This window comes from Gobio gobio, assembly GCF_949357685.1.
Source record: "Gobio gobio genome assembly, chromosome: 14".
NCBI lineage: Eukaryota > Metazoa > Chordata > Actinopteri > Cypriniformes > Gobionidae > Gobio > Gobio gobio.
This window is the reverse complement of record NC_137107.1, coordinates 1539257-1566379: the sequence shown is the minus strand read 5'-3', so window position 1 is coordinate 1566379 and position 27123 is coordinate 1539257. Positions and strand designations below refer to the sequence as shown.

Here is a 27123-nt window from a genome sequence, read left to right as displayed (position 1 = left end):
TGTGCTTGAGTGAGTGATTGTGTGTGAGTGTGTGTGTGTGAGTGTGTGTGTGTGTGTGTGTGTGTGTGTGTGTGTGTGTGTGTGTGTGTGTGTGTGTGTGTGTGTGTGTGTGTGTGTGTGTGTGTGATTGTGTGTGAGTGTGTGTGAGTGTGTGTGTGTGTGTGTGTGTGTGTGTGTGTGTGTGTGTGTGTGATTGTGTGTGAGTGTGTGTGAGTGTGTGTGTGTGTGTGTGTGTGATTGTGTGTGTGTGTGTGTGTGTGTGTGTTAGTGTGTGTGAGAGAGAGTGTGTGAGTGTGAGTGTGTGTGTGTGTGTGTGTACAGTTTTTATGCATTGCCGTCACAGTTTCCAGAAGCCTGTAATGGTGTGTGCAGGTGACTCTGAGTGCTGGTCACCGGTTTGATAAGGATGTAGAGCTGCTTCTGTACTATGAGAATACCCATCAGCCCACTGCTGTGGTGGAGGCCGGAGCGGCCGCGGCTCAGACAGGTACAGGTTTTTGTTTGTACATGAAGTCAGTATGCTGTAAATATACTTCTAATTTGTGAGTTAAAGGGTTAGTTCACCCTAAAAAGGTGCTAATGGTTCCACATAATGATAGAGACCAGCGTACAGTGTAACACGGTTCATACAGGATACAGGCCATTTACACCCTCTTACCGTGTTTACACGCCTCTGTTTCAGGGTCTCTGATGGCCGATCCGGTGCTCATGATCAGTTTATACCCAGAGTTCCCTGCGGACGTGATGTCATCATTGGCATCTCAAGGAGAGTTTGTTTTTGTGGTTGACAGATCTGGCAGTATGGACAGCAGGATGCATCATGGGAAAGACGCACAGATGCGCATCGACAGTGCAAGAGTAAGATTTAGGATTTCAGATGTGACATTTATTGAGCTGTATTAAATCACTACTCGCTGTACATGTGTCTCTACTGTACTCACTGTACATGTGTCTCAACTGTACTCACTGCACATGTGTCTCTACTGTACTCACTGCACATGTGTCTCTACTGTACTCACTGCACATGTGTCTCTACTGTACTCACTGCACATGTGTCTCTACTGTACTCACTGCACATGTGTCTCTACTGTACTCACTGTACATGTGTCTCTAGTGTACTCACTGTACATGTGTCTCTACTGTACTCACTGTACATGTGTCTCTACTGTACTCACTGTACATGTGTTCTCTACTGTACTCACTGTACATGTGTCTCTACTGTACTCACTGTACATGTGTCTCTACTGTACTCACTGTACATGTGTCTCTACTGTACTCACTGCACATGTGTCTCTACTACTCACTGTACATGTGTCTCTACTGTACTCACAATACATGTGTCTCAACTGTACTCACTGCACATGTGTCTCTACTGTACTCACTGCACATGTGTCTCTACTGTACTCACAATACATGTGTCTCAACTGTACTCACTGCACATGTCTCTCTACTGTACTCACTGCACATGTGTCTCTACTGTACTCACTGTACACGTGTCTCTACTGTACTCACTGCACATGTCTCTCTACTGTACTCACTGCACATGTCTCTCTACTGTACTCACTGTACACGTGTCTCTACTGTACTCACTGTACATGTGTCTCTACTGTACTCACTGTACACGTGTCTCTATTGTACTCACTGTACACGTGTCTCTACTGTACTCACTGTACATGTCTCTCTACTGTACTCACTGTACACGTGTCTCTACTGTACTCACTGTACACGTGTCTCTACTGTACTCACTGTACATGTGTCTCTACTGTACTCACTGTACACGTGTCTCTACTGTACTCACTGTACATGTGTCTCTACTGTACTCACTGTACACGTGTCTCTACTGTACTCACTGTACACATGTCTCTACTGTACTCACTGTACACGTGTCTCTACTGTACTCACTGTACACGTGTCTCTACTGTACTCACTGTACATGTGTCTCTACTGTATCCACTGTACATGCATCTCTTCTATACTCACTGTACATGCGTCTCTACTGTACTCACTGTACATGTGTCTCTACTGTACTCACTGTGTATGTGTTCTCTACTGTACTCACTGTACATGCGTCTCTACTGTACTCACTGTACATGTGTCTCTACTGTACTCACTGTACACGTGTCTCTACTGTACTCACTGTACATGTGTCTCTACTGTACTCACTGTGCATGTGTCTCTACTGTAATCACTGCACATGTGTCTCTACTGTACTCACTGTACATGTGTCTCTACTGTACTCACTGTACATGTGTCTCTACTGTACTCACTGTACACGTGTCTCTGCTGTACTCAACTGTACTCGCTGTACATGCGTCTCTACTGTACTCGCTGTACACGTGTCTCTACTGTGCTCACTGTACATGTGTCTCTACTGTACTCACTGTACATGTGTCTCTACTGTACTCACTGTACATGCATCTCTTTTATACTCACTGTACATGCATCTCTACTGTACTCACTGTACATGAATCTCTGCTGTACTCACTGTACATGTGTCTCTACTGTACTCACTGTACATGCATCTCTTCTATACTCACTGTACACGTGTCTCTACTGTACTCACTGTACATGCATCTCTTCTGTACTCACTGTACATGTGTCTCTACTGTACTCACTGTATATGTGTTCTCTACTGTAATCACTGTACATGCGTCTCTACTGTACTCACTGTACATGTGTCTCTACTATACTCACTGTACATGCGTCTCTACTGTACTTACTGCACATGTGTCTCTACTGTACTCACTGTACATGCGTCTCTACTGTACTCACTGTACATGCGTCTCTACTGTACTCACTGTACATGCGTCTCTACTGTACTCACTGTACACGTGTCTCTACTGTGCTCACTGTACATGTGTCTCTACTGTACTCACTGTACATGTGTCTCTACTGTACTCAATGTACATGCATCTCTACTGTACTCACTGTACATGCATCTCTACTGTACTCACTGTACATGCATCTCTGCTGTACTCACTGTACATGTGTCTCTACTGTACTCACTGTACATGCATCTCTTCTATACTCACTGTACACGTGTCTCTACTGTACTCACTGTACATGCATCTCTTCTGTACTCACTGTACATGTGTCTCTACTGTACTCACTGTATATGTGTTCTCTACTGTAATCACTGTACATGCGTCTCTACTGTACTCACTGTACATGTGTCTCTACTGTACTCACTGTACATGCGTCTCTACTGTACTTACTGCACATGTGTCTCTACTGTACTCACTGTACATGCGTCTCTACTGTACTCACTGTACATGCGTCTCTACTGTACTCACTGTACATGCGTCTCTACTGTACTCACTGCACATGCGTCTCTACTGTACTCACTGCACATGCGTCTCTACTGTACTCACTGTACATGCGTCTCTACTCTATTCACTGTATATGCGTCTGTACTGTACTCACTGTACATGTGTCTCTGCTGTACTCACTGTACATGTGTCTCTACTGTACTCACTGTACATGCGTCTCTACTGCACTCACTGTACATGTGTCTCTACTGTACTCACTGTACATGTGTCTCTGCTGTACTCACTGCACATGCGTCTGTACTGTACTCACTGCACATGTGTCTCTACTGTACTCACTGCACATGCGTCTCTGCTGTACTCACTGCACATGTGTCTCTGCTGTACTCAACTGTACTCGCTGTACATTTGTCTCTACTGTACTCACTGTACATGCGTCTCTACTGTACTCACTGTACATGTGTCTCTTCTGTACTCACTGTACATGTGTCTCTACTGTACTCACTGCACGTGTCTCTGCTGTACTCACTGCACATGTGTCTCTGCTGTACTCACTGCACATGTGTCTCCTGTACATGTGTCTCTGCTGTACTCACTGCACGTGTCTCTGCTGTACTCACTGCACATGTGTCTCCTGTACATGTGTCTCTGCTGTACTCACTGCACATGTGTCTCCTGTACATGTGTCTCTGCTGTACTCACTGCACGTGTCTCTACTGTACTCACTGCACATGTGTCTCTGCTGTACTCACTGCACATGTGTCTCTGCTGTACTCACTGCACATGTGTCTCCTGTACATGTGTCTCTGCTGTACTCACTGCACATGTGTCTCCTGTACATGTGTCTCTACTGTACTCACTGCACATGTGTCTCTGCTGTACTCACTGCACATGTGTCTCCTGTACATGTGTCTCTACTGTACTCACTGCACGTGTCTCTGCTGTACTCACTGCACATGTGTCTCCTGTACACGTGTCTCTACTGTACTCACTGTACATGCGTCTCTACTGTACTCACTGTACATGTGTATCTACTGTACTCACTGTACATGCGTCTCTACTGTACTCGCTGTAAATGCGTCTCTACTGTACTCGCTGTACATGCGTCTCTACTGTACTCGCTGTACATGCGTCTCTTCTATACTCGCTGTACACGCATCTCTACTGTACTCGCTGTACATGCGTCTCTACTGTACTCACTGTACATGCGTCTCTACTGTACTCGCTGTACATGCGTCTCTACTATATTTGCTGTACATGCGTCTCTACTGTACTCGCTGTACATGCGTCTCTACTGTACTCACTGTACATGCGTCTCTACTGTACTCACTGTACACGCGTCTCTACTGTACTCACTGTGCATGCGTCTCTACTGTACTCACTGTACATGCGTCTCTTCTATACTCACTGTACACGCGTCTCTACTGTACTCACTGTGCATGTGTCTCTACTGTACTCATTGCACATGCGTCTCTTCTATACTCACTGTACACTTGTCTCTACTGTACTCACTGTACATGTGTCTCTGCTGTACTCACTGTTTATGAGTCTCTGCTGTACTCACTGTGCATGCGTCTCTACTGTACTCACTGTACATGTGTCTCTACTGTACTCATTGCACATGCGTCTCTACTGTACTCACTGTACATGTCTCTACTGTACTCACTGTACATGTGTTTCTACTGTACTCACTGTACATGTGTCTCTACTGTACTCACTGTACATGTCTCTACTGTACTCACTGTACATGTGTCTCTACTGTACTCACTGCACATGTGTCTCTACTGTTCTCACTGCACGTGTCTCTACTGTACTTACTGTATATGTCTCTACTGTACTCACTGTACATGTGTCTTTACTGTACTCACTGTACATGTGTCTCTACTGTACTCATTGCACATGCGTCTCTACTGTACTCACTGCACATGTGTCTCTACTGTACTCACTGCACATGTGTCTCTACTGTACTCATTGCACATGCGTCTCTACTGTTCTCACTGCACGTGTCTCTACTGTACTTACTGTATATGTCTACTGTACTCACTGTACATGTGTCTTTACTGTACTCACTGTAAATGTGTCTCTACTGTACTCACTGCACATGTGTCTCTACTGTTCTCACTGCACGTGTCTCTACTGTACTTACTGTATATGTCTCTACTGTACTCACTGTACATGTGTCTTTACTGTACTCACTGTACATGTGTCTCTACTGTACTCACTGCACATGTGTCTCTACTGTACTCACTGCACATGTGTCTCTACTGTACTTACTGTATATGTCTCTACTGTACTCACTGTACATGTGTCTTTACTGTACTCACTGTACATGTGTTCTCTACTGTACTCACTGCACATGTGTCTGCTGTACTCACTGCACATGTGTCTCCTGTACACGTGTCTCTACTGTACTCACTGTACATGCGTCTCTACTGTACTCACTGTACATGTGTATCTACTGTACTCACTGTACATGCGTCTCTACTGTACTCGCTGTAAATGCGTCTCTACTGTACTCGCTGTACATGCGTCTCTACTGTACTCGCTGTACATGCGTCTCTTCTATACTCGCTGTACACGCATCTCTACTGTACTCGCTGTACATGCGTCTCTACTGTACTCACTGTACATGCGTCTCTACTGTACTCGCTGTACATGCGTCTCTACTATATTTGCTGTACATGCGTCTCTACTGTACTCGCTGTACATGCGTCTCTACTGTACTCACTGTACATGCGTCTCTACTGTACTCACTGTACACGCGTCTCTACTGTACTCACTGTGCATGCGTCTCTACTGTACTCACTGTACATGCGTCTCTTCTATACTCACTGTACACGCGTCTCTACTGTACTCACTGTGCATGTGTCTCTACTGTACTCATTGCACATGCGTCTCTTCTATACTCACTGTACACTTGTCTCTACTGTACTCACTGTACATGTGTCTCTGCTGTACTCACTGTTTATGAGTCTCTGCTGTACTCACTGTGCATGCGTCTCTACTGTGCTCACTGTTCATGCGTCTCTGCTGTACTCACTGTACATGCGTCTCCACTGTGCTCACTGTACATGCGTCTCTACTGTACTCACTGTGCATGCGTCTCTGCTGTGCTCACTGTACACGCGTCTCTACTGTGCTCGCTGTACATGCGTCTCTACTGTACTCACTGTACATGCGTCTCTGCTGTGCTCACTGTACATGCGTCTCTACTGTGCTCGCTGTACATGCGTCTCTACTGTACTCACTGTACATGCGTCTCTGCTGTACTCACTGTGCATGCGTCTCTACTGTACTCACTGTGCATGCGTCTCTACTGTACTCACTGTGCATGCGTCTCTACTGTACTCACTGTGCATGCGTCTCTACTGTACTCACTGTGCATGCGTCTCTACTGTACTCACTGTGCATGCGTCTCTACTGTACTCACTGTGCATGCGTCTCTACTGTACTCACTGTGCATGCGTCTCTACTGTACTCACTGTACATGCGTCTCTGCTGTACTCACTGTGCATGTGTCTCTGCTGTGCTCACTGTACACGCGTCTCTACTGTACTCACTGTGCATGCGTCTCTACTGTGCTCACTGTACATGCATCTCTACTGTACTCACTGTGCATGCGTCTCTGCTGTACTCACTGTGCATGCGTCTCTGCTGTGCTCGCTGTACACGTGTCTCTACTGTACTCACTGTACATGTGTCTCTGCTGTACTCACTGTGCATGCGTCTCTGCTGTGCTCACTGTACACGCGTCTCTACTGTGCTCACTGTACACGCTTCTCTACTGTGCTCGCTGTACATGCGTCTCTGCTGTACTCACTGTACATGCGTCTCTACTGTACTCACTGTGCATGCGTCTCTACTGTACTCACTGTACACGCGTCTCTACTGTGCTCGCTGTACATGCGTCTCTGCTGTACTCACTGTACACGCGTCTCTACTGTGCTCGCTGTACATGCGTCTCTACTGTACTCGCTGTACATGCGACTCTTCTATACTCACTGTACACGCGTCTCTACTGTACTCACTGTACATGTGTCTACTGTACTCACTGCACATGTGTCTCTACTGTACTCACTGCACATGTGTCTCTACTGTACTCATTGCACATGCGTCTCTACTGTACTCACTGTACATGTCTCTACTGTACTCACTGTACATGTGTCTCTACTGTACTCACTGTACATGTGTCTCTACTGTACTCACTGTACATGTGTCTCTACTGTACTCACTGTACATGTGTCTCTACTGTACTCATTGCACATGCGTCTCTACTGTACTCACTGTACATGTCTCTACTGTACTCACTGTACATGTGTTTCTACTGTACTCACTGTACATGTGTCTCTACTGTACTCACTGTACATGTCTCTACTGTACTCACTGTACATGTGTCTCTACTGTACTCACTGCACATGTGTCTCTACTGTTCTCACTGCACGTGTCTCTACTGTACTTACTGTATATGTCTCTACTGTACTCACTGTACATGTGTCTTTACTGTACTCACTGTACATGTGTCTCTACTGTACTCATTGCACATGCGTCTCTACTGTACTCACTGCACATGTGTCTCTACTGTACTCACTGCACATGTGTCTCTACTGTACTCATTGCACATGCGTCTCTACTGTTCTCACTGCACGTGTCTCTACTGTACTTACTGTATATGTCTACTGTACTCACTGTACATGTGTCTTTACTGTACTCACTGTAAATGTGTCTCTACTGTACTCACTGCACATGTGTCTCTACTGTTCTCACTGCACGTGTCTCTACTGTACTTACTGTATATGTCTCTACTGTACTCACTGTACATGTGTCTTTACTGTACTCACTGTACATGTGTCTCTACTGTACTCACTGCACATGTGTCTCTACTGTACTCACTGCACATGTGTCTCTACTGTACTTACTGTATATGTCTCTACTGTACTCACTGTACATGTGTCTTTACTGTACTCACTGTACATGTGTTCTCTACTGTACTCACTGCACATGTGTCTCTACTGTACTCATTGCACATGCGTCTCTACTGTACTCACTGTATATATCTCTACTGTACTCACTGTACATGTGTCTCTACTGTACTCACTGTACATGTGTTTCTCTACTGTACTCACTGTACATGTGTTTCTCTAGGACACGCTGCTGCTGCTGCTGAAGAGTCTTCCCATGGGATGCTACTTCAACATCTATGGATTCGGCTCTCGCTTTGAGTCCTTCTTCCCGTCAGTAACCAGATGTTAGTTGTTCTTCAGGAAGGATCTCATGTGGTTTAGTGGTGGTTTTATGAGAGATTGTGTGTTTTGTTGCAGTCAGAGTGTTGTGTACAGCGAGGACACAATGGAAGAGGCTCTAAAGAGAGTAAAGAACATGAAGGCAGACATGGGCGGCACTGAGATCCTTCAGCCTCTGAAACACATCTACAGTCAGCCCTGTTTCCCGGATCACCCCCGACAGGTACAGCCAAACTTCTCCACACTCTTTCTGCTCATCGTGAGGTGTTTTGCTCAGCCTGACACTGATTCTCTCTCAGCTGTTCATCTTCACGGATGGAGAGGTGTGGAACACTAAAGAGCTGCTGGACCTGGTGAAAAGTCACGCTTACTCTCACAGGTAAGCGCACACGTCTCACTCCTCCTCCTTCACTGATATCACTGTGGGTCAGGTTTAGTTCATATCAGACGGTCATGTGTTCCAGGTGTTTCTCCTTCGGGATTGGTGAGGGTGCGAGTACGGCTCTCATCACAGGAATGGCCAGAGCAGGTTCTGGTCAGGCTCAGTTCATCACAGGCACTGACCGCATGCAGCCCAAAGTAAGATCTGCTGTGGACAAAATCAGCACAAGATGTTCAGGGCTTGTATTCAACCCCCTCTCTTGTCCTTCTCTGTCAGGTGATGCAGTCGCTCCGGTTTGCTCTCCAGCCGGCCGTGGATAATATCTCTGTGGACTGGACCGTTCCCGAGGGCGTTACGGTGGACATGCTGTCCCCACCCATCAGTGCCCTGTTCCAGGGTCAGAGGGCGCTCATCTACGCTCAGCTGAAAGGACAGGTCAAAGCTTTTTAATGGTCTAATTTAAAGTGCATTTTGAGACCAGAGCCACACTGTTTCAACCAAATACGACAAGTCAGTGTCATGTGACACGACTCTGGCCCTTGTAAGAAAATCGTTGAAGAGCTGTGTAAAATCATCAAATGCTCACGTTACTTTCTGTTTCTCCCTCATCATAGAGTTCAGGAAAGACAGAAGGAGCAGTAACTGTGAAATACAGGCTGAAAGATCAACCAGTGACTAACCAGCTCCAGTTTACACTGAAACCAACGGAAGACACAGGGTAACACACACACACACACAAACACAGTCAGTCAGTCACACACACACGGCATCATCTTGCATGGCCAGCTTTAAATCTCACTGATCAGCTTTATTATAGTTCATTCTGTTGGTTGTTTGGGCTGATTAGTGCCACTATATCAGATCACGTCTTCACAGGTGTGGGTTTGTTGCAGACGGACGATCCACCAGCTGGCGGCCCGGTCTGTGATCCGCTCTCTGGAGCTGGAGGAGCGGGCCGGAGGAGCAGACGCAGGGGCCGTCCGGAGCCGGATCGTGGAGCTCAGTGTTCAGGCCGGAGTGAGCAGCGTTCACACAGCCTTCATCGCCGTCAATAAAGACAGCAAACAGACTGTCAAAGGGCCACTGCTGCAGAGGAGAGTGCCAGTCCCGCGTAAGTTCACTGATGTGTGTGTGTGTGTGTGTGTGTGTGTGTGTTTAGAGCAGAGCGGTCCAGTCCAGATCCCAGGGAGACACTGTCCTCCAGTCAATCCCACCTGGACCAGATCAGCTCATTGGCTCTCCGGGATCTGTAGTATTTCAGTTTCCTGTCATACAATAGTGTAATATTGTTGTACTCACATCATCAACATGTGACATTAAATTCTTTATTAGATACGTTTCGGTCTGCAAAATGTTCTGCAAAGAAGTCTGCTCCCCGTATGAGAATGGGTGCCCCTGCTGCCTCTCTCAACATGAGAGGTAAGAAATAATACACACTTTCCTTTCACCTCTGATGTGTGTCAGTCCATCTCAAGGATTCCAGTGGATTCTTCTTTTCTTCTTCTTTTGAGTGATAACCTCTGTGTATTGTATGATTTGTATTGTACCTGGTTTAGGCCAGAAGCCATATCACCCTGTAGCCCAAGACTGGTTTCCCTCTGAAGCTAAGCAGGGTCAGTACCTGGATGGGAGACCAACTGGGAAAATATTTGGGGTTACTTGACTGTAACCCTGTTCCCTGATAAAGTGGAATGAGATGCTGCATAAGCTTATGCAAATGGGAAATGTCTTTGACATAACCAGCTGTGAAAATAGTGTGAAAACACGTCAATGAAATTGACCCGGAGGTATTTATAGCCTCGGCCGGTGACGTCATAGGCGCACCTGCTACACGAGGCTATAAATAGATGAGCTTCAGCTGGAGCCAACAGATCTCTTTGTTTGAAGACCCGTCCTGAAGCATCATCAGCACGGCCTAGCAATGCAGCATCTTATTCTGCTTTATCAGGGAACAGGGTTACAGTCAAGTAACCCCAAGTGTTCCCTTTCAAAAGCTACACTCAATGCTGCATAAGCTTATGCAAATGGAAACGAGAATACCCACGCCGCCGTGCTTGATGGTGCCTGGACCCCTTACGGTTGTGTAGGTGTGCCCAAGAACGCAAGAAGCCTCAGGCATTAGCCTGTGATGTCGACTCAAGGACATAAGAGCCTGGAGTGGCATGAGCATCCAAGCTATAAAATCTTATGAATGTGTGCGGAGAGGATCAACCTTCCGGATCACAAACACTTTGTAAGGGAGCACCCCTTGCTAATGCAGTAGAGGAGGCGAGTCCCCTGGTGGAGTGAGCCCTTAATCCTATAGGCGAAGCTTGACAGCGTGCCTCATAGGCAAGAGCAATAGCATCCTGACCCATTGAGACATTGTTTTGCTCTGACAAACAATTGCTCTGACTTACGCCACTGGCTAGTGCGGTGGACGTAGGCCTGAAGAGCATGGACTGGACACAGTCTATGAAGTTTCTTCTGATCCGGCGTTGTCAACGGCGGAGGGCAGAAGGTTTCAAGAGTGACAGGATGTACAGTCGAAAAAGGAACCTTAGGCAGGTAGTCAGGATGAGGATGCAAAATCACTTTCACCAAGCCTGGGGCAAAGTCAAAGCAGGATGACGATATTGACAGAGCCTGCATGTCCCCAATTCTTTTCTTATAGCCATAAGAAAAACCATCTTTAGAGTCAGTAGTTTGTCAGACGCTGATTCTAGAGGTTCAAAGGGGGTCTCAACAAGACCCTCGAGGGCTAAAACTAAGTCCCATGAAGGGATCTTGGTTCTTACTGGAGGCCACAACTGCCTGGCACAATGAAGTGAGCAGGCAGAGGATGCCTCCCAAGCGGCACCCCCTCCACCAGGGCGTGGCAAGCCAAAAGAGCGGCCACATAAACCCTGAGAGTGGAGGGGCAAGTGCCTGTTGACAACTCCTTGCAGAAAGTTGTAGCCAAAAGAAAAAACAATTCTAAGGGTCAGAAGTCTGTCAGACGCTGACTCTAATGGTTTAAAGGGGGTCTCAACCAGACTTTCGAGGACTATAACTAAGTCCCATGAAGGGATCTTGGTTCTTACTGGAGGCCTCAACTGCCTGGCACAACGAAGCAAGCGAGCAGTGGATGCCTCCCGAGCAGCACCCCATCCACCAGAGCGTGGTAAGCCGATAGAGCGGCCACATAAACCCTGAGAGTGGAGGAGCAAGTGCCTGATGACAATTTCTCTTGCAGAAAATCCAGAACTGAAGCAACCTGGCAGTTGACTGAGTCTGCATTATGTGTCTTACATCAATCTTTCAAAGACACCCCATTTATTGGCATAAACTCTCAGAGTGGAGAACACCCTAGCACTTAGGATGGTCTCAATAACTGCAGGCAAAAGCCCAGTGTCCCTCAATTGGTGCCCTTCAGGGGCCAAACATGAAGGTTCCACAGGTCGGGCCTGGGGTGAGATATCATGCCCTCTGCCTGAGACAGAAGGTCCCTCCTCGCCGGAATCGCCACGGCGAGCCATTGAGGAGAGACATTATCTCCGAGAACCAAACCCTGTTCGACCAACGCAGCACTATCGATAAGAAGCAAGACCCTTGTTGGCGAACCCTGGCTAGAACTCCTGGAAGCAGAGCAACTGGAAGAAGGGCATACAGACGCATTTTGGGCCATGTATGAACCATCACATCCAGACCCAGCAGGGCTGGGTGACTGAGAGAGAAGCATAGGGGACATTGCGCTGTCTGAGAAGAGGCGAAGAGGTCCACTTCCGCTCTGTAAAATCTGGTCCAGATCTGCTTGACTATTTCTGGGTGTAGTTTCCACCCCCCCCATCTGTAATTCTGTCTGGACAGTAAATCTGCTCCCACATTCAACCGCCCTTGAATGTACCCTGCTCGAGTGACAGGAACTTGTTCAGAGCCCAGTGAAAAATCTGTCTCGCTATTCTGATAGCGTGAGCACAGACCTCCCTGGTGATTATATATGAGACTTAAGCTGTACTGTCCACCCGCACTAGGATATGACAGCCCCTCAGTTGGGGGAGAAAGTATTACAGGGCCAGAAATACAGCCATCAACTCGAGGCAGTTGATATGTCCAACTGAGTTGATGACCCTCCCATTCCCTTTGGGCTGGACGACCACTTAAGGCCGCAACCCCAGCCCGTCAGGGAAGCGTCCGTTGTTAGCAACTTGCGACGACAAGGTAGGCCTAGAGTGGGAGCGGGGTCTGAACCACATAGTTAGTGTACGAAGCCACATGGCGCACCACTTTATTTGCCTGAGGATTGGCCCTAAGTCCTCTGGCTTTGAGCCACAACTGAAACGGTTTTATGTGCAACAACCCCAAAGGGAAACCCGTGGATGCTGATGCCATGAGACCTAACACTCTTAGGTGCTGATGATCAGTGAGATCTTGGTCTAGCCTGACTTTGCTCAGGGTATACTGAATGGTCTTGATTAGAGCGGGAAACCGTTGTGCCCACCTCGTGACCAAAAACCAAACAAATCCTAGATAAGTCATTCTCTGGGCAGGAGAAAGAACACTTTTCTTGGTGTTGAGTCTCAACCCTAGAGAAACTAGATGAGCTAACTAGTCTCTGTGTTGAAGCACCTGTAGCGTTTCTCTCTCATAGGATCAAAAGGATGAGTCGTTTTGAGGAACATCAGAGATGCTTTTCTCTTCCTCAGCTCTGCATATAAATTAAGGTCCCTGCTCCAATGGCTCCAACAAGTCTGAGTTAGATTGCACCACTGTGTGTTTTATGACCCAGCCGAGTGTGAGCAGAAGATGCAATGATGGTCCTGTTAGAGCTTCATTCAGATCCTAATCAGCCCAGACCTCTAACTCACCCCTCCCCCCTCAGTTGAGAATGGCCGGAGAATCAGCGTAAAAACATAAAACACAATTGCAAAGCAATATGAAAATAATTTAAAAGAGTCATCATGTCTGGCACATCTACATGCAGTTTGCACGGGGGGTCTGATTGCAGAATATTCCCCCTGAGAGTTAGAACATCCAACCTTAAATACTCCAACTAGAACAAAAGGGCTGTAAATATTTGCAACACCCCCACCTGGTTTTGGGGGAGTGGATTAGATATCTTTGAAGAGACTACTCAAAGGAGAACTGAATTCTCATTAGTTTTCCAATCTTTCTAATACTACCAGTGACTGCAGTGAAACTGAGACCATTTTATCATTCGCAGACCTTTAAAAAGACATCAAACATGAAAAGGATAAAACAATAAATTTACAAATAACATCATCACTGATATATCTGCATTTGGTGACTTGAAACCAGGACAAGGAGAGGGCAAAATGGGGAGGGGGGAGGAATGTTTGTCAGGGTGTTGTCACAGTTTCTGTGAGATCTTTTCCTCAAGATTAGTGACTTTTATTGTTCAATTGCTGAGGTGGGTATCTCAGCTTTTGTCTTAGCACCAAAACCGACTCTTACATACCGCTACACCCCTATTCTACAGTTAACATATGGGCTATGGCAGTCTTTGTTTTGATACACTATTATGTTAAAGGCCTACAGAGAAAATAGTTGTATCTTTAAGCAGTTGCACTTGTTCTGAATGCACTTTCTTGTAGTAGTCCTATAGAGAAAATTTTTAAATGCACTAGACCTAAATGCACTTTGTTTTTATGAGAGAACATTTAATTTTAAAACCTTTCTGTAGGCCTGTACATTATTATTTAATGTACAAATGAGTTTGTTAAAGTTAAACATTTTAGTTTGAATTTTATTTTATACTGTGCATTGTTGCAATGTGCTAAATAAATATTGGCATCATTTGTAATTGATTTATTCTTTGAAACTTTAATATTAATTTATGCAATTGCAATGCCTTGATTTTAGTCAAGTTAGTTCACAGTCATAGCCATAAATGCAATGGTACTAATAATTGGCATAATTTCTTTCGGTGTTTCGGTTTTCGGCTTTCGGCCATGGTTTCCTCTTTTTCGGTTTTCGGTTTCGGCCAAGAATGTTCATTTCGGTGCATCCCTAATATTGTACTTATCTACTAAATCCATCTTGACTTAAAAATGTTTAAATATTTAGACTAGAAACAAGAAAAAAAGTACTTTTTTTGTTTTTGAAAGTAGTCTCATGCTAAAAATTATAATTAATAATAAATAATTAAAATTAAGATACAATTTATACAAAACGAAATTCACTGTAAAGAAAACAATTCATTTTCTACAAAACTTGATATTAACTCGATAATACAAACTTTGATATTAAATTTAAAATATGACATTAGGCTATAATATTTAAACATCAATATGAAGCAAAATACGTTTGACTGGTACTATATTTATAGCATCTGAGCAGATATTTGCGAATAAAAGCTTTATTGATGTGACACTAGGCTCTTTAACAATAAACACATTATAATCTGTCCAAAACAGGCCAAATAAATCTATTATTTTATATTGCAGCAGGATTCATATTTAAACAGTCTTTTTTGCGTTTAATAATCACAGATGCTAACAGAACAAACTTACCTACCTTACAATCAGCCCTGAATCCTTTGCTCAGTCTGAAGAGAACATGAACAGCTTTTCATGAGGTTAATTTTTCCTCAGCGTCTCAAAGCGATGTAGCTAAAGTAACGTTAAAGCGCTTCACTAGATGTGTTTGTATGAGTTGATGTGTGGGCGTCGACTCTGGATCGAATACACATAAGGACTAACCTGGCAAGGTAGTGCAACATATGGCAGTCTCTGGGGTGGTTCCAACCTGGTTCCAGGGGGGAAAGCACACGCCCAGAGACGACAGAGTGGGCTCTGTCAAGGGAAAGACACGGGGCTAGCCGAGTAGGCTAGCTGGTACCGTGGAAAAATACACATATGGGGTAGCCGTGAGGTGACCGCTACATATGGAACCCAGCCTACACACACATTTCACAAGCATACGGGTGCAGGCCTGGCGTCAGACGGCCGCAACGTCTGGCACCGCAGGGGTGATAGAGGAGCTCGACAGGGTTAGCCGTTTCCGGGGAACACAACTGGAGAAAATAGACGCACGTATCCGGCCCAGAGGGCGGGAGTGGCGTTGCAAGCCGACACTTAGAACGGGCACTTAGCGCTACAGGCCACTGGGGGCGAGGATGCGGGAAGATACCGGCTCTACACGGAGGCTATAGAATCTAGTGAACGTGTTAGGTGTCGCCCAGCCCGCAGCTCTACATATATCTGTCAGCGAGGCGCCTTGAGCAAGCGCCCAGGAAGAAGCAACACTCCTTGTTGAGTGTGCTCGCAACCCGAACGGGCAAGGCACGTCTTGGGACTGGTAAGCCAAGACGATAGCATCCACTATCCAGTGGGCTAACCTCTGCTTGGAGACAGCCTTTCCCTTCTGCTGGCCTCCGTAACAGACGAAGAGTTGCTCTGAGGTCCGAAAGCTTTCAGTCGGGTCGACGTAAGCGCGAAGAGCGCGGACGGGACATAGCAAAGCCTGGGCTGGGTCTGCCTCCTCCGAAGGCAGCGCTTGCAGGTTCACTACCTGGTCCCGGAAGGGAGTGGTAGGAACCTTGGGCACGTATCCAGGCCGGGGTCTCAGGACAACGTGAGAGTTGGCCGGCCCGAATTCTAGGCACGATTCGTTGACCGAAAGTGCATGCAGGACCCCTACCCTCTTGATGGAGGCCAATTCCGTCAGAAGCACTGTCTTCATTGACAGGATTTTAAGCTCCACAGACTGCAAAGGCTCAAAGGGAGGGCTCTGAAGTGCTCTGAGCACTAGAGCTAAGTCCCAAGAGGGTAACGAGTTTGGACGAGGAGGATTTAGCCTCCTCGCACCTCTGAGGAACCTGACGATTAGGCCGTGCTTTCCCAAGGACTTACCTTCGACTGCGTCGTGATACGCCGCTATTGCTGCGACGTACACTTTGAGGGTGGAGGGAGACAGCCTTCGCTCCAGCCCATCTTGCAGGAAAGAAAGCACGACACTAACCGAACACCTTCGGGGGTCTTCCCGGTGGGAAGAGCACCATTCAACGAACAGGTTCCACTTCAAAGCGTAGAGGCGCCTCATAGAGGGGGCTCTAGCAGAAGAGATGGTGTCCACCACTGCCTGTGGTAGACCACCTAGAACCTCCGCGTCCCGTCCAGGGACCAGACATGGAGTTTCCAGAGGTCTGGACGCGGGTGCCATAGAGTGCCCCGTCCCTGAGAAAGAAGGTCCCTCCTCAGGGGAATCGGCCAAGGAGGGGCTGTCGCGAGGAGAGTTAGTTCTGGGAAACAGGTCCGGTTGGGCCAGTAGGGCGCAACTAACAAGACCTGCTCCTCGTCCTCCCTGACCTTGCACAGGGTCTGTGCAAGAAGGCTCACTGGGGGAAACGCATATTTGCGCAGGTCCCGAGGCCAGCTGTGCGCCAGTGCATCCGTGCCGAGGGTGCCCCCAGTCAGGGAATAGTACCACTGGCAATGGGTCGAGTCCGAAGAGGCAAACAGGTCTACCTGTGCGACTCCAAAGAGGTCCCAAATCAGCTGGACCGCCTGGGGATGGAGTCGCCACTCCCCCGGAGGTGTCGACTGGCGAGAGAGCTCGTCGGCTGTCTGGTTCAGCGCACCTGGGATGTGAATGGCACAAAGCGACCTCAGATGCTTCTGACTCCAAAGGAGGAGGTGGCGGGCGAGTTGGAACAAGCAACGGGAGCGTAGACCACCCTGACGGTTGATGTACGCAACGGCCGCAGTGCTGTCCGTACGGACCAGTACATGCTTGCCACGTAGCTGCCCCTTGAGGCGGCGCAGTGCCAAGTGTACCGCTAACAACTCGAGGCAATTGACATGCCAATGCAATTGAGGTCCCGTCCACAGACCTGAAACTGCATGCCCGTTGTACGTGGCCCCCCAGCCCGTGGAGGAGGCATCCGTGAAGAGCACAGCATGCCTGGACACTTGTTCTAAGGGCACCCCGGCCCAGAGAAACGAAGCGTCGAATTCAAGCAGTTCAACACCGACCGGACCCACTCTTCCGTGAGGCGCGCAGTCTGGCTGACCGAATCCAGCTCCATACCGAGATAAGAGATCCTCTGTGTGGGACAGAGTTTGCTCTTCTCTCAGTTGACCCGAAGGCCCAACAGGCTGAGGTGACTGAGCACCATGTCCCTGTGTTCGCAGAACTGCTCCCGAGACTGGGCGAGTATGAGCCAGTCGTCGAGATAGTTGAGGATACGAACGCCGCGTTCTCAAACAATGGCTGCCTCTGCGACTTTCGTGAAGACGCGAGGCGACAGGGACAGCCCGAAGGGCAGGACTTTGTACTGATATGCCTTCCCCTCGAACGCAAAACTTAGGAACGGTCTGTGTCGAGGAAGGATAGAGACATGAAAGTACACATCCTTTAGGTCGATCGCTGCGAACCAATCTTGGGGACGGATGCATTCGAAGATGCGTTTCTGCGTTAGCATCCGGAACGGGAGCTTGTGCAGGGCCCGATTCAGGATACGCAGGTCCAAGATTGGCCGTAACCCACCCCCTTTCTTGGGTACAATGAAGTAGGGGCTGTAGAACCCCGCCTTCATATCGGCTGGAGGAACCGGCTCGACCGCGTCCTTCACCAGTAGGACATCGATCTCTGACCGCAAGACCTGAGCATCGCTGCTTCGCACGGAGGTGAAGAGGATGCCCTTGTACTTGGGAGGCCGGTGAGCGAACTGAATCGCGTAGCCGAGTCTGATGGTACGGATGAGCCAGCGAGACGGCCTGAGGGCAGAAGCCCAGAGACCGCACAAGCGGGACCAACGGCACCACAGACATACCCGGGGTGGGGCAGCGAGGCGGAATAGACAGACCCGACTCGGGAGGCCCGGAGGCGGCCCGGAGTGTTGTCTGAGTATTCCAGGGTGGGGCAGAGTGTGGGTGAGAAGGCCCGGGGGCATTCTCGGTGCCCACACTGCTGCCCCCTGGCGAAGGGAGGGGAGGAAAGAAGTGACAAGGCCCGGGGGCATCGCACACTGCCAACCTAGCCCTCTTGGGGCCCAGGGAGAGAGGAAACTGCTCTGAAAATGTGGGTACCGCTGGACTCCGGAGAGCCAGCGGCAGAGTATTGACACCAGTCAGGGCCCCCGGTCCTCCTCCGGGGGGGTGAGGGAGGGGTGCGGACACCAACTCCCTCGGAGCAGCTCCTGTTCTCCCTGGGCTGTCCATCTCAGGGCCGCTTGCCCTTATGCTTGCTTGTAGACTAGCAAGCCCTGAGTGGGTTGGGCGCCTCCCTTACGTCCGGCACCCTGCTTCCCAGATGGAGGCTGCTGCCTGGGTTTCGCAGGGGGGGCGCCCTCGGCGACAAGCAGGCAGAGGCACTGCGAATTAGGATTTTTTTATTTATTTTTTAAACCACCTCTGTCTGCTTCTAGGCCATCGAGAACTGCTGGGCAAAGTACTCGACGGCATCGCCGAAGAGGCCAGCCTGACAGACAGGGGCGTTAAGGAACCGAACTTAGTCGGAGTCACGCATATCTGGCAGGTTTAGCCCCAGGTTCCTGGACCACTAGTGTGGACATCGCCTGACCCAGGGAGCGTGCAGTGACTTCCGTCGCCCGGAGAGCGAGTTCCACCGCCGCACGCAGTTTCTGCATAACCCCTGGGTCGGGACTACCCTCGTACATGCAGGACAGAGGGTAGTGAGAGAGGGAAAAATTTATACAGATTTCGGCCCTTTTGGTGTTCCATATTTTGACACCAAATAGTTCCATACTGCTAATTTTTCCAATGCCCATCCGGGAAAAAAGGCACGGGGGTAGGCAAGGCGATTTAAGCGTTGCACTACGCCTCAGCCACCCGGGAAAGCATGGCTGTCAACTCTGAATCTGATTCAGCAAGAGCACACACCATTATAGTGGGAAACTCAGCATCATCATTTCCAGTGCATAACAGCCCTCTCTCCGATGCAGCAATTGACATCTGTCCTCTGCCAGAGCCCCAAATGAAACACTAGGTCTCCTTGTTTTAAAAGGACCAGCAATCCCATCTGTAAGCTACCAGCAGGCATGTGAAACAGTGAACGTGGCCGTCAAACTCGACGGCACACGGTGCGCTGAACGCTCAAGCCCTATGAAAAGGCAAGACGAACACTGCACCGACGTGGTCATGTTCTCATGAGAGAACATGAACCACCCACGAACAAAGTCTCGGCATGCTCATGATGCGATAGAGGAGTGGGGGCCCGAAGAGATGTACCCGGCGGGGAAGCACCACTGTAATCCTCAGGTCCACCAAGGCTTATTAGCTAAAGTAGTCCTTTTCTGATGCACCAGAAAAGAAACTAGATCAGGGAATAAGGAAAGGGACTCAACCCCATTTGAGGTTTCATAGTCTGGACCGTGCATCTAGAGAGTGCCGAGTGACGCGCTGGGTTGCCGTGGCAACCCCCGCTGTCAGCCGGCGCTCAACGGCACACGGCGCGCTGAACGCTCAAGCCCTTACGAGAAGGGTGAGACGAACAACGCGCCGACATGACCATGCTCTCCTAAGAGAGCATGGATCACCCACGAACGCAATCACACATGTTTATATCGTGGAGATCGTGGCCGTCAAATGAGGACAGGAAACAACCGCATCCAGAAACACACGGTTTGAACGACATCTTGAAAAAGACGCAGGGTCAAACCGTGTTGCTCTTTTAGAAAAGGAAAACCGCTCTTTCAGTGCTGAAGCACTCAGGGAGATGACCGCGGCTCACGCAGTTCAGATAGTGCAAGCCTGCGTGAGCATTCAGAAATGGAAACGCCCAGCCAACCAACAAAACCAGCTCTTTATCTCCTCTGAAGCGGCCACCCGCTGAAAAGCGCTGTCACAACCGCACTGGAACAGCAATCCTTCTCACGAGACTCGAATAACACTCTTCGTAGACACAGCAATGACACTGTTCGGCTCCGAAAAAAAAGGCAATGATCAAGCATTCCACTTCCTTATTTATACCCGCGCTGCGGGGCGGTGCGTGGGATGCGTGGATTCCATGCCAATCTAATTGGCTCATTTTTAATACACTCGAAGTAGATTGGTCTCTGAGATCAGATCCCAATTCGTCGGTCAGTTCCGACGTACGTCGAACGTGACCGACTGAAAGGGAACTTAGTTGACCGATGCATGAAAACTGCACGACCGTCGGCTTGGTGTGTTCCAGGCTTAAAGTGTCTGTTATTCTTATTCATGTGTTTTTCTCTCTATTCTTAGAAATGATGGGTTCCATCTTGGGACAAGGTAGAATGGGTGAGAGAAATATAGACACACTTCACTCATCTTGTGTTGTTCTGTTTTGAATGTGTATTTTCTTCTTGTCTTTTAGCTGAATTTCACTGTTTTTAGCCATCTCTTATCAGTTTCTCTGTTTTCTTACCAGGGGCGGATTCCCTGATAGAATCTAATTTTGCAATGAGTAAGACCATATATACTTCAGAGCTTTTCTTTGATAATATGAATCTTTTTTTGAATGTCTCTCTTTGACCCAGTTCAATCAAGAAGTAAATCAAGGAAAAAATTGATTGAGTTCGACGCTGCGTCAGATCCAGGTAAATCAAAAGATCAATGGAAAAGAACGATCCAATGACAGGAGATGAAAGAGAGGAAAGCACATTATTATGTACAATGCTCAGCCTGTATTCATAACATAACACTTTTATCATCACACACATTTCTACAGCAAGAGTTTGGTTATATTAGGGTTAGATTTTCTTTTGTGTGTGTGTGTGTGTGTGTGTGTCTGACTCCAGTTGATTTTTGTCATTTAAAGGGTCACGAACCCCAAAGCACATTATTTGAGACATGCACAGATACAGGCGGCACATCGCTGAAAACACTAAAAGCACTCATAAACTTTACCAACAAGTGGAAATTGGTTACTCCGGATGGCAGAAAATGAGTTCTGCAGTAGCAATGATATTACACAACACCTAACTTCCCTCAACATTACCAACAACCTGCTGACACAGGGAGCGCTGGGGACTATTTTCAGGCGCTGTGTAATATCATTGCGCCGCTGCACTCATGGCTCCTTGATCATTACGCAGGAATGAGAGTATAGTTCTAAGCCATATCCATAAAATCACAACTTTTAATTTTCTGTCGGTCTTAGTAACTATACACATCACAAAATGTAAATAGGAAAATGTTGGCATTATTTAATCACTTTCTGAGCAGTGGGCTAGCTGGAGCCATTTACCTCCAGTCTTTGTGCTAAGCTAGGCTAGCGGTGTGTGCGTCAAAGTTATGGCACACACAGAGATGAGAATGGTGTGTATGGACTCATCTAACTCGGGGGATACAGGGAATAAGATAAAGTCACAAAAAGTCGGCATGTTCCTTTAAGAGCCGGTATACAACAGACACAATTTAAAGAAAACATCTCCATACTGAGTTACTCATGCAAAGAACATGAACAACAGCTGACAAGTTCCCCTCAAGACGTCACACTAACTGGTTAATGATCAAAATGAAACAATCACCCAATCAGAAATGGATGTCCTGGAAATGATTCTGGTCTGAATTGGTCTGCTTTATTGATAATCATATGAGAAATCATGCTGTGTTATGTGTCCATCTTCCTTCTGCCTAACCTGTGTGTGTTTGAGCAGAACCCGAGCCCCAGGCGGACCCTTTACTCCAGCTGGTCTCTCTTCAGAAGGCCTCGGGATGCTGGGAACTGAAGGCCGCGCTGGCTGCCGTGTTTGGGAAGAAGGAGGACGAGGTGACCAATCACAGACCAGCACAGGTGGGGCATGTGATGTCATATCCTCAGGTGCCTCATGATTGGTTCAATGTGTGACGTGTGGTTGTGTGTTCCAGGCGGACGGGTCCGTGTGGGCCACCGTTCTGGCTCTGATCTGGTTACACACCTGTAGATCAGGTGACCAGATGGAGTGGCAGTTTGTGGCCATGAAGGCGGCGTCGTGGATCCGCTCTCAGAAACGTAAGACCACATTCATTCATTCAGTCAGCGTTCAGTGCTTGCTGCTCATGTTCTCGAACAGTGGTGATTGAGTCTGGAGGTGTGTGTGTGTTTCAGCGGACGGCCTGACTCAGTGTGTGTGTGATGGGAACGTCCTGTTGGGAGGTCATGTGACTCAAGAGGCGCTGGGAATCTGAAGACTGGAGAATCTTGTGCTGTCAGAAAACAAATATTGAGGCTCGTGGGGACTTCATAATGTCATAATGTTATGCCTGATCAGTGTATACTGCACACGATCACGCTTTGCTTGATCTTCTATGAATGTAAGATATATTATTCAGGACAGTACTTTTAAAGAATAAAACTGACAGATTGATTTTTTTGTTGTATCAGTGGCAGAGGCGTTTCTTTAGTATATGTAAGCTTTATGGCCTGCCCTAAATTCATGTTATTGCTCTAAATATTATTATAAATAAATAATCCCACAGTATTTTGTGTTCTGAACTCATGATTTGTGCGTGATCCTGAGTCCATTATTTCGCTGTGTGTGAGCAGATTGAGTCAGTGTGTCTTTACCAAACTTTCTTCACTAGCTATAATTATCTGTCTGATAATGACGAACACTAAAGACGGCTAAACAAAACGTAGTCCTGACATAGCCACTAATAATGAAGAGATGATAACAGTGTTTCAGGTTTATTTAGTTCCTAAAGCACACTGAAAAACAACAGAAGTGCTGTACATATGGAGTCATCAAACAAACTGAATTTAATGCCAATGAATAAAAAACTGTTAAGACTAGATTTGAAGGCAGACAGTGTTGGGGCCGACCTGACGCTAGGGACAGCCAGAAGCATGTGGTCAGCACACCTCAGAGACCCTGATGGGACGTGTGGTTCTATAAGGTCAGAAAGGTAGGCCCATTTAAGGATATATAAGAAAACACTAAAACCCAAAGTGCAGGGAAGCCAGAGTAATAATAATAATAATGTGTTACATTTAAATAGCGCTTTTCTGGGTACTCAAAGCACTTTACATGGAAGGGGGGAATCTCCTCAACCACCACCAATGTGCAGCACCACCTGGATTTACATTTACATTTATGCATTTGGCAGATGCTTTTATCCAAAGTGAATTACGTTGCATTCAAGGTACACAATTGACATATTTGTTTGTTCTTGCTTTCCCTGGGAATCGAATCCATGACCTTTTTGGTGTTGGTAGCGCCACACAGAGGTGGGTAGAGTAACCAAAAACTGTACTCAAATAAAAGTACAAGTACTTATAGAAATATTTACTCAAAGTAAAAGTACTAATCTGAATAGTTCCTTGAGTAAGAGTAAATAAGTATCCAATAAAAAAACTACTCAAGTAGCTGGTTACTTCGTATCATATATATAGCCTATATAACAATACAATAACATGTTAATGTTTAGATAGATATTGAATTTAAATTGCTATTATTATCATCACCAAGCATGGCGGCGTGGGTATTCTCGTTCCATATTCTCATATGCGCTTTGTGCAGCATTGAGTGTAACTTTTGAAAGGGAACGGTTTGGGTTATTTGACTGTAACCTTGTTCCCTGATAAAGCGGAATGAGATGCTGCACAGCATTGCCATGCTGATGATGTCCCAGGACTGCTCTTCAAACAAAAAGAGCTGAAGGCATGCAGCTGTGGCTCATCTATGTGACGTCACCAGCTGAGGCTATAATACCTCCGGGTCAATTTCATTGACGTGTTAAACACACTATTCACAGCTGGTCGTGATGAGACACTTTCCATATGCGCTTTTTGCAGCATTGAGTGTAGCTTTTGAAAGGTAACTGTAGTGTTTTGGGTTGTATGTAAACTCAGGAATAAGCACAGTTTGGCCACACTAGAGATTAACTATGGGTTAGTTTTTGGTTGGCCAGTTCGTTGTGTTCATAGAGTTTGGTAGTTCATATTGCACAGTAAACCAAAAGAAGAACATAGTTGCCCTGACTCTTATTTATGTTAATTGAAGAGTATTAAAAGCTTTTTTCATAAGTTGAATATGGAAGGCGGTCCGCTGGAAGCTAGATATTTTACTTTATAATGTGTTAAATATGGATATTTTTCTTACAAAAACCTATTGATTCTCTTCAGAAGACCTTTATTAACACCCTGGAGCTGACTGGATTACTTTCATGATGGATGGATACACTTTTTTTGGGCTTCAAATTTTGGGCTGTCGTTCACTACCATTATAAAGTTTGGATTAGCCAGGACATTTAAAAAAAATATATATATAACTCTGATTGTATTCGTCTGTGTCACATGTGCTCTGTGTCTGTCCTTGGACTTTTAAGTTTAAGTGTTTCTTGTGACTCTTTGTAGTTTTTCATGTTGATTTGCGTTTCAGTTCAGGTGTTTCTTATTAGTCTTTTCAGCTGTGTCTCGTTTCCATGATCTGTTTGCCTGTCTGATCAGTTCTTATCATTGCGTGATGTTGGTTGTTCTGTTCCTGAGTCTTGTTTCTCTCTCTATGATTTCATAATTGTGATATTTTGAGTTTATTTAAATAAAGTTTGACTGCATTTGGATCTTGCTTCCTCATCTGCTGCAACCATTCGTGACAGTCGGAAAGAAGAATGTCATATGCGGAGAGAGCGCATCCGCCACCACATTGTCTTTCCACGGATGTGTTGGAGGTTAAGGTTATACTCCTGGACAATTAGGGCCAAGCACATCAACTGCTGATTGGAGTAGGTCATACGGGAGAGAAAGATCAGTGGGTTAAGGTCAGTGTACATGTCGATAGGTATGGCACTACTTCCTAAGTAAACCTCGAAATGCTGAAGAGCTAGAAGCAAAGCAAGTGCCTCCTTTTCAATCGTACTGTAGTGTTGCTGGCATTTAGAGAACTTCTTTGAGAAGTAGCAGATAGGGTGGTCAATTCCATGGGAGTCTTCCTGCAACAGGACTGCTCCAGCACCAGTACCACTGATATCTACTTGGAGTATGAAAGGCAGGTCAAAGTTAGGGTCAGACAACACTGGGGCATGGCAAAGGAGATCTTTTGCAGCCTTAAAGGCATTATCACACTCAGTGCTCCACTTAAAACTCTTTGTAGTACTGAGAAGGTCTGTAAGCGGTGACACAACAGTGGAGAAATTACAACAAAATCCCCGGTAGTACCCACTCATACCCAAGAATAGCCATAAATCATGCTTGTTACGGGGTGTAGGAAACTCAAGTATGGTAGCCTCAACTGGCTTGACACAACCCTGGCCAACTAGTTTCCCCAGATAGGTAACCACAGCTTTACCTATCTCACATTTGGCAAGATTCAAGGTTAGGGAGGCAGCTGCCTGGTGACTGAATACTAACCCCAGAGTTTTGACATTATCTTCCCAGGTTTTTGAATAGATGACTACATCATCTAGTTACGTGTCACAATTCGGCACTTCTAAAGGAGCATTTCTAATGCCGAAAGCCAAAATCTCATATTGTAGGAAGTGTTCAGGAGTGACAAACGCAGCAATCTCAGATGCACGTGAAGTTAGGGGGACTTGCCAATAACCCTTTAACAGGTCTAAATTTGTGACAAATCTAGCAGAGCCTACTCTAGAGGGAAGGAGTCAGGTTTTGTTAAGGAGTTAACCTTACGAAAGTCTGTACAAAAGAGATAAGAGCCATCAGATTTGGGCACTAACAAACAGGGCTAACTTCATGAACTCTGTCTATGCACCGCTAGTCCATGCTGCAGCATGTACTCAACTTTATGACGCTATCTAGAGCAAGCAAAACGAAGTCCATGTGGCAAGTTAGCATTTGCAACCCTCCCTCTCTCAGCTTGCTGTGAGATAGTGCTGGCTTTATATGCTGGCTTTCACCTGGCTGCAGCCAATCAGTGGAGCTGAGGTTAATGGGCAGCAAATCAGCAACAGGTGATCCCAATCAACCCCATGAGCCTGGTAGCAGTAGACATGGGGAAAAACAAAACACATAGAATAATCACAAATAATAAAATACGTCTTAGGATGTAACACATACTATTGAAAAGGGAATATATTTGAAATACAATAAAGTATACTTTTTTCACCAGGGTTCAGTTGAGCTTTTATGGCTAATAAGGAATAAAATGCTGTGCTATGAGAACTCGATAACCCCTACAAACTATAAATTGTGAAGCCTCTAACACATGTCCAATCCTGATCCTGGAAGGCCACTGTCCTGCAAAGCCTAGTTCCAACCCATCTATTATCTTGACTATTAACCCCCTCGAGTCGGCCTTCGCGCCAGCGCGATCGACTCATTTTTTTAAGTGCCAAAAAGACTCAAATAACTTGTTTTTTATCATTCAAGCAAGTGTTATACATCATTATAA

At 46.7% G+C, this 27123-nt stretch overlaps 1 protein-coding gene across 3 annotated transcripts in view; it reads left to right on the top strand.

Annotated features, from left to right (window-relative positions):
- LOC307137754 (von Willebrand factor A domain-containing protein 5A-like) overlaps positions 1-23256 on the top strand; it is a 44575-nt gene extending 21319 nt beyond the window's left edge. Inside the window, exons 6-20 of one of the 3 annotated variants that reach the window (XM_079835642.1) lie at positions 373-487; positions 683-858; positions 8409-8497; positions 8585-8729; positions 8806-8885; positions 8971-9085; positions 9165-9323; positions 9503-9606; positions 9782-9999; positions 10221-10307; positions 21056-21091; positions 21331-21390; positions 22453-22589; positions 22664-22787; positions 22884-23256. In XM_079835642.1, the coding sequence (XP_079691768.1) occupies positions 373-487; positions 683-858; positions 8409-8497; positions 8585-8729; positions 8806-8885; positions 8971-9085; positions 9165-9323; positions 9503-9606; positions 9782-9999; positions 10221-10307; positions 21056-21091; positions 21331-21390; positions 22453-22589; positions 22664-22787; positions 22884-22963 (1725 nt within the window). In that variant the 3' untranslated portion in view covers positions 22964-23256. The remainder of the gene's footprint in view (positions 1-372; positions 488-682; positions 859-8408; positions 8498-8584; positions 8730-8805; positions 8886-8970; positions 9086-9164; positions 9324-9502; positions 9607-9781; positions 10000-10220; positions 10308-21055; positions 21092-21330; positions 21391-22452; positions 22590-22663; positions 22788-22883) is intronic. The other 2 variants (XM_079835643.1, XM_079835644.1) reach the window with 2 other exon arrangements.
- Positions 23257-27123: the final 3867 nt, after the last annotated feature.